Source organism: Lepisosteus platostomus, chromosome 11, assembly GCF_059453375.1.
Source record: "Lepisosteus platostomus isolate fLepPlt1 chromosome 11, fLepPlt1.hap1, whole genome shotgun sequence".
Taxonomy (NCBI): domain Eukaryota; kingdom Metazoa; phylum Chordata; class Actinopteri; order Semionotiformes; family Lepisosteidae; genus Lepisosteus; species Lepisosteus platostomus.
Window position 1 is genome coordinate 47,433,249 of NC_142621.1, and position 17,048 is coordinate 47,450,296.

The 17,048-nt window shown below is 43.5% G+C and overlaps 1 protein-coding gene across 3 annotated transcripts in view; it reads right to left on the bottom strand.

Annotated features, from left to right (window-relative positions):
* Positions 1-9,546: 9,546 nt before the first annotated feature.
* The window catches only part of LOC148652888 (protein kinase C alpha type), a 193,809-nt gene continuing 186,307 nt past the window's right edge, over positions 9,547-17,048 (bottom strand). For all 3 annotated transcript variants that reach the window (XM_088600130.1, XM_088600129.1, XM_088600131.1), the window contains one exon: positions 9,547-15,164. In XM_088600130.1, coding sequence (XP_088456256.1) covers positions 15,000-15,164 — 165 coding nt within the window. In that variant the 3' untranslated portion in view covers positions 9,547-14,999. The remainder of the gene's footprint in view (positions 15,165-17,048) is intronic.

Consider the following 17,048-nt stretch of genomic DNA (forward strand, 5'->3'; position numbering starts at 1 on the left):
GGCTGGAAAACGCCAGACCTCTACCCCTGACCAAGGCACAGTTAATTAAGCCAGCGAAGCCAATGGGACCGGGTAACACTGATCCAGTGCAGTGAGGATAGGCAGACGGCGGCATGGGGGATTTCTGATTGTCTTCCCTATAAACTCATCCTAGCGTAGCAGATTACACTTAAGATACAGAATCTGTTGAAATGTTTTTACAAGGTTGTAATTCTCGCCTTTACGCTTGACTTCCAACGCACTATTTCTGTAGCACCGAGGGGCGAGTCAACCCAGAATCAGAATTTCCTAAAAAACCTGGGGGGGTCAGCTCAGATGATCTTTTTAAACGCGACAGCGCACTTCAGAAAATCTCTTCACTCGTTGTTGTTGTTGTTGACGTGTTGTTGTGTTCCGCGGTGGAGCGGGCGCTTCGTGTGTCTCCCTGCAGGGAGACGGGAGACCCAGCCCCTACGGCCTTCGCCGGTCCAGTTCAGCGGAAGTGACGCGGTCGGTCCGTGTGCCGAGTAGGCCTGTGTCACGAGACGCTTTTCTCCTCACGCGTCAATAGTGCCCCAACTATTAGGGGGGAACTGTAACCTTGCAATTAGCCAGGTTTAACAGCCGGCATTTTTGTTATTACCCGAAGATGCATTTAGCGGGAAAAACAACAGTCGTTTCCTCAAATTACCTTTAATTAGCATTTGGGCGAAGGGTAGCCGAACTCCTCTCTTCAATTCCACCCCATTGCAAGTCTTCGCTCCGGCTAGTGCTTAATTACAGTGGGGTTTTTTAAGCCATTAAGGATCGATGCGGTATTTTATTGGGAGGGTCGAAGTCCTGTGATGACCCGGTACGTAAATGCAAAAGCTTGATAAGCTTGATGAGCTCCGAGCTCTGGTGTGGACAAACCAAGAAACACACTTTAATCAGCCCCAGTCGGGAGCAGGCCTCTGCTGCGCGCAGACAGGCCGGGGTCTCGGAGTGACGGTTCGCCCAAGCTGCGACACAGGTGCTGATGGCTACAGGTAAGTGCGCAGGGAGAGACCCACTCCTTCACAGTGGCTAAACCGACACCGACCTGCTCTCTCAGCTAATAGTGGCGTGTAGCTCCCTTGTCCCTTCCACAGAACACCTGGAATAGGCGTGTTTTTAGACAGGACGCCACCGCTTGATTTTCAAAGATGAGACTCGGGAAAATAAACCTCCACACACAATAAGACTGTCGGTCATCTTCCTAATGGGCGCTTTTGCCAGCGGACTTTATGCCAATAGATGCAGTTGAGATACAGTACATATAACATATATGTGTGTGTAAGACGTCGAGTACTACTGTATATATTGTACAGAGAGCGATATGCATAAGGCTCAGCGTAGATTGGGAAACCAAGTAGAAGCACTAATTTGGACTTTGAAGGCAAGATCCTTCCGGGACATTTACTGAATTACTATTTTTAGCAGCAAAAACAGTCAATGCTCCGCAGATTCCGATAGTATTACAGCGACCTTTCTTTGTTCTTATCAGAAACTGGCAAAACGTTCACTAAAAATAGCTTTCCTGACGGAACGACATATGGCCGGTGCATAGATTATTTATAGGCATCTGGTGCATTACGTCTTTTTGAAAATGCATAATTTAAAGCCTCGTTTGGTTTAGTTTATTGCTCAGGTGGGTAACTTTCACGTTAAGATCATTTAGCCGGAGGAGTAGTACTGCGTCAGTGCGTTACCTTACATTTTCAAGAGGGGGTCGAGGCTGCCCCCGCCTGATGACCGGACTTCCAAAGAGAACCGGAAAAGTAAGGAATGCGTCAGTCGTACCTGCACGGACCTCCGCACCCCCCTCCCTCTACAGATTGAATATAAGATTAAAAATGAAACAAATACATTCGCCTGCACGGCCCGTTGAATCCAGCTGCGCCTCTCGCGGTGAAGAGAGTCGGGGGTTTGCAGTTGCTCTCCTCGCGGCGCTGCCTCCAGCCCAGTTCTTTTAGCGCTCGCTTAACCGGACCGACACCGGAGGGCTGCATCGCATTGATGACCCCCCACGCCGCTACTACCGGTTTACCGCAAACACAGACGCTACCGCCACAAACGGGACGACTTCTAACGTTACCCATGGTAAAGCAGTTGTTAAAAAAACGTAAAGTTTAACGGCAATAATTCTGCTAGTAAAACTGTAGCACACTGTTTCGTAGTAGGCCTATGCCTTTTAGTTTCAGTGAACAGTATTTTTGTTTGATAATCAAACATCTTTTTTATGCACCACTTTCTCGATGTTGATGTTGATAATTGCTTATTTATGGTCTATAAAGCAGGGGTTTCCTCTGTAGGCTTTCTTCCCACTGTATATTGAAGTCAATTTACTGGTGTATGGAAATAATGTGACGCACCGCATTATAGATGCAGTCAGATCTACAGTAAATGTTGGAAAATGAACCCTGTCTCTGTGCCATGGGGTTTAGTATATTGTACTTCCATCTGTCCAGAATTCCTGAAGATGATCACAAAGCAAACTGCACAAATAATTCAATTAAAACTTGACTTTCCTCTCTTAATAAGCCAAGGTAGTCAGAGGTGAGTGTCATTCCTATCTGTTGGTCTACAGCAAATTATTAATGTGCTTTAAAAACGGAAAAATATTGTTTATTCTCTGAATCTACCCAGTGCTATTTTACACCAGAACTGTCCTGAGTACAGTGCGTATTAATGACTTGCTGTTGATCGAGTCCACTCTGCAGGTGACTATGCCCTCTGTCTCTTTCTTGTGCACCACTCCGTGTTCAATAACTGGTGAGATAAAAAGTATTGTTCCAGGCAACACAACTGGAGAGAGTGCCAGACATCCAATTTCTCAAACAGTGTGGCGTCCTAAAAGCTCATTCGTAAGCGAAAATGAAAAAACATAACAACAATAAGCAAACCTGGGTCCACACAGGCAAACATGTCAGAAAAATAAGGAAGGGACCTATAATAACAACTCATTTGAAAATATTATCTTCTGCTGGTTTACTTCTGATGAGCTTTAAATGCTGCACAGCACAAATAATGCTGTCCAATCGTTTTACACAGATTTAAGTAGGTCCTGTGGTCATTAAAGACTGGTGAGGCAGGTAAGGGCCAGAGGTGAACAAAATCATTCAGTCTTCTCTCGTTAGCTCGTGGTTTTTATTTCACAGTATTCAAATCCATTGTCACACTCATCTGTTCACTGCGTTTGCAAGGTAATCAGACTCCTTAGTCCAGGAAGGCAATAAAACCCATACAACGAGCGAGCCTTAATTACTGTCCCTCTGCCAAACCAATAGGACTGCAATTTTACAAACAAGAGTCTTAAATTATTCACCTCTCCTTGTGAACGTGCCGTGCGTGTTGCCTCAAGACTCCAGTATTTCAGACACACTAGCATGGCCTTGAAGACTTTCTGCCGGGGTTTGTGGCTATTTTTACCCCTTCTCCCCTCCCTCCCTGTGTGCTAATAATAACCCCAAGGTCTCCCATAACGTGCGTGTCTCCCTGTGCGCTGTGCTGGAGTTGTCAGAGCACCCTGCGCTGTGTCACAGGCGCAGTGAGATGTAATCATACAGCAGCCAGGCCCCTGTTACAGCACCAACCTGGAGTTCTAAAACTGGGACATCTCCCCATCCCTGACATCCTTTATTTGGAAAATTCCCCAAACAGGCGTTGATCGATGGCAGAGCAGAGTTAAGCAGCGTGTCTGTCATGGAACATCAGAAATCCGCTCCACACAGTGGTGCACCAATCCCCCCTTTCTGTGCCTCCGATCAGTGCTGCAGGAAGGAGCTCGTCTGCCACCTCTGTGCTTGAAAGTCTAAGCTCGATGGAATCGAGAACTGCCAGACAAATTCAGAAATGACTTTTAAACTAGTAGAAATAGTAGAAAAAAAATCCAACAAGGTTTGTGCTCAGTTCTGCTTGGAGTGAGTAATGAAATGGAGCTGCAGAAAAGCTGTTGCCTCCATTAAAATTTAAGAAGCACGGCACAGCTGGGGTATGTTGTTAAAAATATGCTGCATCTAATTAAATCAATGTGTACGGGTCGATTCTGATTTAAATCTTACCAGTTTGCAAGCATGACTACACTGACAAAACATGTTTTTTTGCCTTTTTACCATCTAGTAAACCATAGAGGAAAAAGGTTTTTTCCCCTTGTTCACTGGAGGATATCTACTGCATCTCTGCTAGAGTGGACTGCAGGCGGGAGGTGAGAAATCCCATCCAGATGCATTTCAACTCCTCAGACCTCCCGATGGAGCAGTGCCAGAGCGACCCCTGAGTTCTGCCTGCTGTACAATGTGAAGACACCTACACGTCTCCTGCAGAGCGCTGTATTAACAAAGACACCAGGCTGGAGGACAGGACACTTGTCAGGGATGTGTCTGTAGAGTGTGTCGGGATCTGCTGCAGGGGGTGGGCAGCCTGAGTCACAGGATCTGCTGCGCCTCTCGCACCAGATTAGGTGCGAGACCTTAGGAAGTGGTCTCGAAGCACTGCGCCTAATTAACTACTGTTTCTTTCTCGGCTTTTCTGAGGACAACAAAACCTGTCACAAAGCTGCAAAATAGAAGCGGAGTGCTTTGCTATTTGGGGTTCTTGATATCTGCTTCAAAAGTCATCTGTTGCAACTGTAGTAAATAGCAGGGTTAACGCTGGCAGGTTCTTGCTCAGAGACACAGTATCCTTCCCGTGTGCCAGCCAGTAGCTCAGCCTTTATTGTCTGGTGGGTCTTCTGCTACAGAAGAGCTCCTTTATTAATTGTGTGCTGTCAAGGGGCCTGCGGAGGGAGGGCAGAAGCCCCTGGTTTCCGAGGAAGCCGATTTGCTATGGCTGTGTGTGAAACCCAGGAAAACAAGGACGCTGGGAAATAATGAGATTAGGGGCTGCATAGACCGCTTTTGTGGGATTCCAATTAGCTTTACCAAATTAGATTACACAGGCCTGAGAAACGCCGAGAGCGAGAAGGAAGTGTGCATGTGACTTTCCGATGGTGCGATACATTTGGAACGCAGAGCTGTGAACGGCTCCTCTGTGGCTCCCAGTCATCTTTCGCAGAGATGGCTCGTCACAAATACCTCTTTTGGATGAAACCAACATGCCTGTCCCCTGGTGCTGGAATGTGTCTTGGGGTTAAATTGGAGAATAACACACAGTCGACCTTTAAAAAAAAAAAAAAAACCCATTAGCATCCTGCTTCTAAAGAACTCGGATTATTACTTGTCCACCTCTTCTGATCGTTAGAAAACAGGGATGAGTCGCTATAAAGGAAACCCAAACCCGTGGTCGTCATAGAATGTGGGGCGTTGGTGCTGGTGTAACTGTAACATGCTTTGATGGTGACAGGCTAGCAAGTTATGTTGGGCATGTTGCAGAAAAGTTTATATCCTCTTTCTAAATGTAACCCTTGGGATCACGCATTAATCCAATCTTTTTTTGGGGATCCCTCTTCCAGTGGTCTGTGGGCCAAGCCGATGGCTTTGGGGGTGGATGACAGAAAACCAGTTTGGGGGATTTGGTGGTCTTTCAAATGTGTTTGTAGCCGGGAGTGTATTTATATCCAGAGCTGCATCCGTAAGTATAAGCCCCCTTCGTAAGTATAAGCCTTTTCAAATTACTCACTTTCAGGAATTAAATACACCATAAACTAAGATGAAACATTGCTAAGAAGCACAGTTTTAACAAAAATCATGTCTTAAACGTAGTCAATAAGCTTGTTTCAAATACATTTCTTTGTCCATGCAGTGTGTATAGTATGTGCTAATACCTTTTTCTTGTCCTAAGCCTGATTGCAGGACATTAGTCCCTATCTACACTTGTCAGCTAATTAAACCTTTGAGGGAAGAATGAACAAACAGAAACAATGCTTTGTGTTTTTCTTTATTAAACCCCGTGGGCATATTTCCCTTAGTTGTTAATCACACCGCGTCAAGTGTGCAGACTTAAAGAACGTGCATCTGGAGAGCTGGAGATATGGACTTCAACTGTCTTCCAGAGAAGTTAATTATTTAATGTGATACCTTTAGTTTACAATGGCAAGTCATATTCTTACAGTGTTTACTGCAGTGCGAGTTGCTTAACAAAATGCGCACGAATGTTGTCGTGGAAAGGTGTCTGATGCCTCCGAGGTATGCTCATAGGCAGAAGCCCTAATTTCCTCCCATTCTATCTGGATGATGAGCTACATGGGGAAAAAGATCTTTACTTTATGTAGGGAGGCTGCATGTGAGTGTTTATTGGCTTCTCTTCCTTGAGATAACCGTAAGTGAAATCCCAAACTCTTTCCCTTCTCTAGCGCACAATTCTGGGAGTGACTGAGGAAGAGCAGTGGTGTGTGACAGGCACTGGGAAGGTTAGAAGACACTAATCAACAATCAGTTCCCTAATGAATTACAAAATAGATTTGGATTCGGCACCACTGAGCCTTGGAGGCACAGAGAGGTGCCGAGAGGCAATCCAGAGTGTTTAATTACAGCTGGAGGCTAACGAGGAGAGGGCTTGCTTCCTGCGGGGCTAACGGGGTGCCTTGCAGAGCTTTTCCCACTCCACCAGAGCTCAGGGGAAACCAGCCTCTTTCAGACAGGCAGCACTTCACGAGTGGGGTCTAGTCCTAAAGCAGCCGTGTCCAGAGAGGTGAAGCCGTGCTTTGTCAGCGTATATTGTTCAGTCTAGGACTGGAGAGTGGCAGCCGTCTGTTCAAATAGATTTAGTTTTGTTTTGCATATAGTAAGTGTGCCTACAGTATGTATTCAGTGTGTGTATCAATCCATCCATCCATTTTCCAAGTGCTTTATCCGTTAAAGGGTCAGTGGGAATCTGGAGCCTAGCAATGGGCACAGGGCAGGATACGCTCAGGACAGGACCAGTCCACTGCAGGGCATGCCCACAGCAGGGGCGTTTTTGTTTCTCCCAGAAGTCAATAAATGTACCAGTGTATCTTTGGGTTGCAGAGGAAACAGGAGCACCCGGAGGAAACCCTCGTGAACACAAGGAGAACATACAAACTCCACGCAGACAGCACCTCAGCAGCTGAACCCAGGGTGCCAGTGTTATGAGGAAGCAGTGCTATCCACTGAAACACAGTGCTGAGCGTGAGAGTAGAGCACAGTTTATTGTCATGTGCAAAAAATACTTAGTTGCATGTATCCTCCTATACAAAGAAATCAAGGAAACACCAAAAACAAAAACACAGAACGGTGACAACAACAACAAGTGAAATAACATGCATCTTAGAGGAGAAAAAACATCAGTGTGAGCCAGTGGTATAGTATACATATCCTTCTTCTCCAAACACGCATTAGTGAATAAGCCTTTGGACTTTTATACCTGGTGGGTTTTGGGTACGAGTCCGTACCTTGAGCGAGGCTCTTTACCCCAGTTGCTCCAGTCCACCCAGCTGTATAAAGGGGAGCCAGCATTGGATCATTTTGTTCACACAATTAAAATACGATAATGAGCTTTGCTAATAAATGCAATAACCAGCTACTTCTGTCATTAAGTCTTCCTCACTTCCCTTGCGGGTATTTAAGCAGGACAAACTACACCAATTAGTGGTGTTGCTCTAACGCAGGTCTGTAATTGCCTGCAGATCCTCAGAAAAGTCTAAATAATAGGGAAATTATCTCCCAAGCACAACGCTGTATGAAAGTGAAAGCCTGTTGGAAATAACAGGCTGGGGAGGAGGCTGATGCAAAGCTCACAAGATTAAAGAGCTACACTGTGAAGCAGCCAGGGTTAAATGAGGAGAGATGGAATGGAGATGTTGATGAGTAATTGCCACTCATGGCTGCAGATGGTGGTGTCCTGCTCTAGCCTAGCTGTGCAGACGTTTCAAGGCTAAAGGAGCACCGGTGCTGTGGCAGGAAGAATGAGGCGCACTGGCCTTGCTGGAGACACCAGGAAAAGCAACAGCAGTGGCTGGGCTGGACAGGGCCGGTAGGGGCTGCGCTCGGACACTCCCCTCTCAGGAGCAACAGGAAGGGCCCGGAGGAGCAGACAGCCTGGGCTGAAGCGGAACAAAAACCACATGCAGGAAAATGGAAAACAGACTTGGAGACCTCGCACTTAGAAGGCGTTGGGAGATGACTAAGTGCCTCATCGGTTGAGACGAGAGGCGATGAGCAGCAAGTACTATAGCACGCAGAAGTGATGTAATGTGACGCTGGTAGCAGCGAAGTGCGCCGTCGTCTTAATGGTGGAGCTGTTGCTGTTCAATATTTCCTGAAAAAAATTCAACTTTCCAACATCCTTCCTTTAGAAGAAAAACCAGGGCTTTGATTTTTTTTTATAATAAAGTAAATAAAAGGAGCTTTTGCAAAGGTCACATCTATTTAATTACAAGCAAAGGGAGCTGGGGCTCATGCATTCTTTTGTAAAACAGGCTGGTAAAAAGAATCATGGTAGGGTCTTTGGCTTTAAATGAATTTTAAATGAAAGCTGTTTTGCCACAGCAACTTCCTTGATGTCTTCAAGTAGCAAGGAGCTTGTAAACTTGGTGATCCCTCAGTTTCACAGACTAATGGGGGGGAGGGTTTTGTACATTTTTACACCCCCCAAGACACTATTACAGTATGAGAAATACATACTGTATATGCTTCCTGGACCCTTTGACTTATTTTTTTAACAGTTACAACCAAGACAGTCAATGAAAATTGTTCCTGTGAATTTTTTTTTATCATTCATGAAGTTATTTTTTTTCCATGTCATAATGTAAATATACTGTATAAAAATTGTGAAAGCATCCAAAACACAAACACCACCCATCATAAGCAATTGGCCTGATCCTATAGGGCACCATTCATAGTTCAGAATCTTATACACATACTGTAGTATTTATTTTTAACTTGTATTATTTGTACATTTCCCCATTATTGCCGGGAAAGTCAAGATATTTCTGACTTTACCCACAAAATTCCCCTTTGAGCAGACTTGATTAAAGGGAGGGTCTGCTCTCCCTGGAATGTGTCCACCTCCTTCTGCTTCAGCATGTTTCACTTTAGAGCTGAACCCTTCAGTTGCCTCCGATTGCGACTGTTCCAGAATAAGGGACAGTGGGGCTGCAGGCTTCTTCTAAAGCGAAGCGCAAACTACTGGAAAAAAAACAAGCAATGCAAATTCCACTAGCTCAAACTTCACAGATTAAATATCTGGGACTCAGATTTCACGCTCCTTCGAGACTGCTTATATATTAAGCCTTTATCTTGCGGAATTTGAGCTCGGCTCTCCATACATACATAAGCACTGCTGCAGAATGCCAACATCTCCACCGGTCCAGCAGGGTCCCGGAGAGAGAGTGCGCTCTCCAGCTCTGCCTGTCCTCCTGTTGTTTTTCTGAACTGTGATGGGGGTTTTATTTACAGCTGGAACACAACGGGCAGGGTTTTCATCAGCCTCAGGGAGGGGGAGTTTAACAAGATGGACGAACTCCAAAGCCAAAAGGAGAAACAGAAACCCTTGATGGCCGTGTGTCCAACACACCCAGAGCAACTTTCTCTCCCATCTTGGGCACCTCGCTTAGTACCCACCCCAGCAAGGATAAGCCGTGGATGCAAATTCGATTACTTCATTGTCATATACCTTTATTTGTACACACCCTTCATACTACAGTTAACAGGGAACAAAGCAGAACATGCAAAACAGAAAAAGACGACCAAAACAAGAAAAAGGAAAAAGAACCATTAGGCAATTATAAGAAAATAATATACGTTAAGGAGGATTTGATGAAGGACAACCATTCTATCAACAGCATGCTGCAGCACAGAGACTGTGCTGGCCCTGTTCTTGTAGAAAGCACTGGGACCTCTCTCTTTTTTTGCTGTCATCTATATTAGATCAGTATCAGACTGAGATTATCAAGGGGAAGACAGTATTAATCACACGTTTATTCTGACTGTACATTTGGTAGGCTTTGTTATGCTTATACCAGATCTGATAAAAGCAGATGATGGAACTACATTGAAAAAACACAAATACAGTATAGCCAGATGCAAGTTTTTTCAGCACTACAGGAATTGTGCAGCATTTCAGTTTGGTTTTAGAATGCTTTCACTAACATAAAAAACATTCTCTCATTAATGGTGCATCTATCTGCAGCTATTCTTTTATCTTTCAAAGGAAAATATTTGAATGAGAAAAGTCTCTCTAAGAACAGTGTGCCTGGTTAACCTCACTTCTCAAGATAAACTGCTCTGTCTCCACGCTTTCTGCCATAACAGGGCCAGACGGAGATCATTCTGCCATGCTGCAGAACACTGTGACTTCATTATGAAAATAACATTCTCGTTCCACGTAGACATCTCAGAGTTGTGCATCAATTTCTATATACTGTATGAAAGCCTAAGGATTCACAAAGTGCAGCTTACAGAAATCCCATTCCTGCTGATTTGTGCAAACTTCTTTCCATTTTGAAAGTTTTGCTTTTTAAAAAAATACAAAACAGCTTTATGTGCATTAGTTTCCAGAGACGACAAACCGAAAGTGATAAAATCACTTGGTTACAACATCGATAAGAAACGTTTTGATTCACCCCGCCCCATTACAAAAGGATTTTTCATTCGATACTTTTAATACCTCCTAAAGAAATGCTGAAATAAAAAAAACGGAGTAGCTTTTACAAACAGTATGAAATACACTGGTGAAACAGCAGGGCTTGATTATGGCACAAGGTACCAAAAGGGTTTTGACACATGATTAGAAAACAAACATGAAAACAGCCAAATAATACAATGTGGATGTATGGTCAGAAAAACAGTTAAACTATTGTGCTCTATCCCCAAATACAAATATTTCAATGGCCTGTACATATATGGAACTAAAATCTTACAGTGAAATATAAAAAATTCTCTTACTTTGAATCTATAACTGCTAAAGTTCTCAGGAGAGTCTCAGATGGATACTGAATATCAGAACAGTGACAGACAAACAACCAAAATTAAATGTACCAAAAGCTAGGAATATTTACATTATATATTTGACAAAATAAGTACTCTATGGGATACCTGAAGCAGGTTAGAAATTCTCATAAAAGTAATAGTTGCACATACTGTATTTCTAGTCAGCTGAGGAGCTTACATATAATGCAAAATCATTTTAACTTAGCAAAATGCATCTTAAGAGGTACAAAGTATATTGCTGGGTACACGTTTTAAAGTAAGGAACATGTGGCATTCAGAATTTTTGAAGTACTGACTTGTATGATGCAAAATACAGAATGTGTTTCTTCTTCTACAACCTACAAACATCCACTTCAGAGCTGCCTCTAATACAAGTTTACAATGTTCAATAGATGCCTCAGACGCAGGGGGAATAAGCAGGTATAGATGAAGACATTGGGAAACAAGGCAGTCTGCGCCTCTTCTTTTCTGTGATCCACAGGGGAAAACTGCGCCCTCATGCAAAAAGAAGTAATGTATTCACTTGGCACCCATGTGGTAATAAAAGCACAGAAGGAAAGACAAACTGTAAGGTAAAAATGTAATTAGTGTAGGGTCATCAATGCATTCGTTTAGGACATACTGTATTTTGGTAGTGGTGGAATTTTAAAGTCTGCAGGAATTTTGACAGGGTCTTGACTAATTATTACAATTATTTCTAACAACACACAACCAACAGGCTTTGGTTTATCCCTGCATGAGCGCAAAGCCAGCGTGAACATCCCTAGTGACCTGGGGGTCCACAATCCAGATGTTTATGAGGCCAGATGCAGTGAGATTTCATTCTGACTTTGAATCATGTACATCCTGAGGAAGCTGGGCCTGCGGAGTCTTATTTACACACTTATTTAACCTGTCTTGACAGGTCTCCAGTTGACTCAAAAGACTTAAAGAGACCCGGGAAACCTCTTGAAGAAACTGAATTCTGGGAAGTGTGACTGTGCAGCCTCTGCTGCGGGACCACATGGGACACCTGTGTGGATTTGAATGCTATGGCATTCTGGGACCCCCTGAGACAGCTGGGCTGATGAACAGCTGCTATGGAAACAGGCTTGTGCTCATTCCCTCCGTCATTCACACTTCATGGATGAGACACCGAGGTGTGGTGAGTGAAGAGCAACACTGAAAGGATCATCTTTAGCTTCACAGCATGAGAAGTCCTGAAAGTATAACCAGCTGTCTGTTACCTTATTTATAAATGTATTTAAAAAAAAGCAAGGAATTCACCAAAGGTCATTAATGCTGCAATGTGGTATCATCCAGTTTATCTTTATAAAAGTTATACAGAAAGTTTTCTTTTTGTTTCTTAGCAAGAACTGAAGAAATCATTAGGGTTTAAAATGGTGGCGTTTCTCCTTCGCAGCTCTGGTCATCCCAGTGGTGTCTAGGTTTATTTTTAGCATGGCTTTCTCTGTGCACTAAGTGCCTGCTGTTTTGGGTCTCTAATTTAGGGACAGATGTGAGAGTGCAAACATTAAGAAGGATTAAGAATGTTAAAAAATGTAATCATCAGCACCTGCGAGCTTCTAGGATATGAATTACATCTTTGAATTATTTCTATATTTAAGAATTTGGCTTGAACAAAGTAACAAAACAAGGGAAGGATATATCCTGCAATGAATGTCTCATTTTCTCTGGACACATAAATTACATGCTGTAATACCGTGACCTGCGATTCATGCAACACTTATCGCATGCATCTTGCTTATTGTACAATACATGCACAACAGGAGGGTGACATTGTTTAAGTCACTTAACAGTAATTCCAAGGCAAGTATGCATTCTACCAGTACATGCTGAGTGTCGGAGTCAAATATGCCCCCACATGAAACACAAAATCTGCCAACAACATCCTCTGCTCATCCCGGGAGAAATGAGAGCTCACAGACAGGTTCTGCAATCTAACAGGCACCAAAGTTATTATATACACAGAGGACATATCCCACAATGTTGTTACAGACACTTTCATTCTTTCGTTATTACTATTTTCTTATTTCTTCACGAATCACCATTCGTGAAGAAACTTTATTCATGATTGGAATAAAGTAGTAAAAGCGCATCTCGGTGTGAAAAAATCTGCGAGTACCTGGAACTTTCTGAAATGTCTTGTGTGTTTAAAATTGGTAAACAAGCTTAGCTATGACACTTTAAACATGTCTAGCTAAGGAAGAGAGAGGGAAAGCATGGAATCAAGCATAATGGATAGCCCTAACATAATAAAGAAACTCATTCTTAACATGTAACCAATAAACCACCTCCACAAATACAGCACATCTGTTGGAATAAAACAAACATCTGATTTACACTGCTAGACTGACACCTTTATGTTTAGAAGGACTCTATATTTCTTAAATAGAAACATGCAATAAGGTTTGCATGTCACATTTATAAAAACTGGTTCTTTTAGTTATCAACTGCATTGACTTTTTTCCCCTAACACTCGATCTGGATTAATATTTAACAATTTCATCTTGACCGGCTCCTGATGGTCTGATATTATCTTAGAAAAAGGGGGCATTTGGACTTAACTGTCATCAAATAGACCCATTTCAGGACAAATTGTACAGTTTATTAAAATGCACGGTTTATATTAATGTAAGAGACAACACTGTATCCTACCTTGGAAATTGTTAAATATTTTCATTCCTTTGCATTGAGAGTGGATTTGTGTGTGTGACTAACATATCACATTGCAATTTGGATGTTTTACAGAATTCCATGATGGTAATAATAAGCAAAGAAAATCATGGGTCATGAAGTATAGGTGAGGTTTAGGTCAAGAAATATGATCGTTATCTGTAGGGTGAAGGCAGAACATAACTGCTGATATTAATTTTGATTACTGTCAAAAGTCTTTGACACAGCTATGATACAAAAATATGAACTACAATGGCATTTTGGAACAGCAGAAAATGCCATGGTGTTTTCTCCATTTTGTATGTTGTAGTAAATGTATTAAGACAGCACTTCTCCAATAGCACACTATGCTAAGGAAGGTTTCATCACTGATATGCAACCATGCCTTTGACTGCCCACAGGCTCAGGTGGTTGTTGGTATTCACTGACAGCCAAACAGCCAATGTTGGTGAATACACTGACAGTCAGTGCATTCACTGACAGCCCTTAGCATCATTATAAGAGACCAAGTAAAAACTGGACAAAAACCCATAATGGCCCATCAAAGATCCTCGCCTTAACTTTTAACACAGAAATGATCGGATGTGAAAGAAAGCAACGCCATAAGACAGGTCTCCAGCCCAAGCCTTCCTGGAGTCACAGAGAGAATGATGTGGCCAGTAATCTACACTACAGAGCTCTTTCTGCCAAGAGCTTCTACCATAGAACAGAGGCAAATGCATTCCTTCTATCACTGTGTGTATATATTTAATATAATACATCATTATATACTGTATATGTATGAGAAAAGCAGGAAGCAATACTATGAACCATGATTTTAGGCCGTGATTTCTTGCCAGGCCCTGAATCAACACTGGCTCCCCCTGCACCTCTGACCAGCAGTTTGACAAGGCTGTGCTGACTGTGTCACCTCACGCGCTCCGCCATTCCACTTGGTGCTCACCAGCGGAGAAGATCAAGGCGGGAACCAGTCCCTTCAGGCACAGACAAGGAACAATGGCTTGAGCCGTTTTGTTTCAGCCTTTTGATTCTTGAGGTTGATCGGAGCGTGCAGCAAGCCAGGTAGAAACAGCTAACGTTTTAAGTTTTGTCAGTAATTCCCAAGATCTCTCTCAATCCCAGCAGACGAAGAAGGTCGTCTGTCTGGTAATGCGTGAACGCACAATCAGTGACAAGCGCGTGTAGGTTTTTTTGTTGTGTGTTTGCTTAAATGCCCCTTCAGAATCCAGATTTGGCCACATTGCACACTACTTATTAACACATTATACCCCTACAACACTTCCGATATGTTTTTTTTTTTTTTACTGTTTTAAGAAAGACGTTAAGTATGAAAAGTTGTCGGTTGGTTTTAGTTCCTGGGTCACAGATTTTTTTGCCCATCAGCTCCACGTGTGTGTGAGTGTTCTGCGTTCCTGCCCGCTCCTCTCCGGCCTGACTTCATACCACGCTCTGTATGGAGGGGTGGATGAACTGGGTGTTGATGTACGAGAAGCCCTCGAACTCGGCCTGGTCGATGTTGGCGATGACCAGCTGGTCCGGGGGGGTCAGCATGGGCTGCGTGCGCGTGAAGAACTTGTCGAAGTTCTCTGCCCCCTTGCCACACTGTCAGGAAAGGAAGGAGACAAAACAGAGAGCACGTCAGAGAGCCAGAACTCGCAATCGGCAAGGCCAGCGCTGAAGCACCGCTGTGGTTTTTCCCCACATGGCCCACATATTAAAAAATAAACCATATTAAGAACCAGCCCACTTGCACGGCACAGCGTGGAAGCTGCAGAGCAGCCCACACTGCAGGGCAACCCAGCGCGAGAGCAATAACCCCAGCAGCTTGGAAATCCCACTCACAGTTGGCCGGAGGCATGACTCACACCCCAACTGGACTACAGGGCTCAGGCTGGGCCCCAAAGGCTGGAGGATGGGAAACCAGTCAGCAAATCTCAGATCTCGCACAAGTACAACTTCACAGTTGTTTCTCCTCATCTACTGTACTACTGAGACGTGAGCTCACCAGTGTTTGTGATAGTCGCTGAAACATTAAGACCACATGTACACAATGTGAAAACCTCACAGATAAATTACTGTGTTGATAATTGTACATCTGCCTAAAAACTAGAAGCATTACATGTGCCAGGAAACTCATGAAACATGAAACATAAAAAAAACAATAAACTTTCCTTGAATTTTGCAAAAAAAAAAAAAAATTCTGGAGCGAATTTGGACTAGTTTATGTTGCAGCAGCACTAGTTTAAGTATCTCTGTCTCTTCTGGTTTTTGCTCCAGTAGAGCTCCTAAACACAGAATATATATCAACAAAATATCCTTCTCAGTTCAGTTGCAACTTGTATGCTGTTAGCAGAGATGCTCCACTGTAACTGTCACAGGGAACACAGGTCAAAACCCTGATTAAAAGATGATCAGGGAGAAGGGAATATTCAGACCTAACCACGTCCAGGCTTCTGGTGATTGCATTTTAAACACAGCCCCACAAAATCAATATGTGCCCTCTTCAGTTATCCCTCTTCCAAGTCAATCAATGTGTTGAGGACACCAACCCCCTGGGGCAAAGCACGCCCGCCCGCCTTCGTCATTAACACCTTCCAAGCACGTCTCGCCTCCGAGTCTTCCAGATATCCAAGCCTGGCATTTCCAGTGTCAACTACCAACAAACCCCCAGCGGCTGACATCTGAGTGCCTATAGGAACATCTTCAACACGTTTATAACAACAGGGACACGCGTGACGTGATTAAAGAGTGAAAAGAAGATTGGAATAAACCTGGTGCAGATGAAAACTGAGGAAATCATTAGCTTTTCTACTGTCCACCTACTGTACATTGTGCTTCTAATTGGAGATAAAATTAGCACTTGGGATCCCAGAGTAGCAGTACAAACTCACACTGTAAACTCACTCATGGAAACCCAAATTGATTTCTGTGTCTGGCTGCACATGATTGTGAGCTGGAAGCAGATTTTAAGGGTTGTTTGAAGGTCTTAGAAGCTTTAGCCCTGCTTCGGGATACCATCTGGGCGGAGATACCCTTTCTATCTACAGAGGTCTGGCTGTGCATGTGTCTGCTTCACAGCAATAGGAGGGGAAGCACCTGATTCTGTGCCTTTCAACACCCCAGGCAGCCTGGAGAGCTGTGCTGTGAGTCTGCATGCAGGAGGAGATTAATAGGAAAAACACAAAGCGCTGCTGAATCTTTTATCCCAGCGTACAAACTGCTCCAGCCCAAAGGAGACGTGCGGAGAGCCAGCCCTTTTATAGCGCTGTCAGGTGTCAGAAGATCCCCTTAAATTAAAAACTAGCATTTCAAGAAAGTTTTTTTTAAATATTTTTTTATGAATGCAAGACTAAAAAATGTTTTCATGTCAGGACAGTTTCTTTAACAAATTCACAGTTTACCACACCAGTGCCAAAAACACCTGCTGGCCTTACATGTCTATAGCATGCTGGATTTTTTCCCAAATCACATGGCAATATAGTGAGA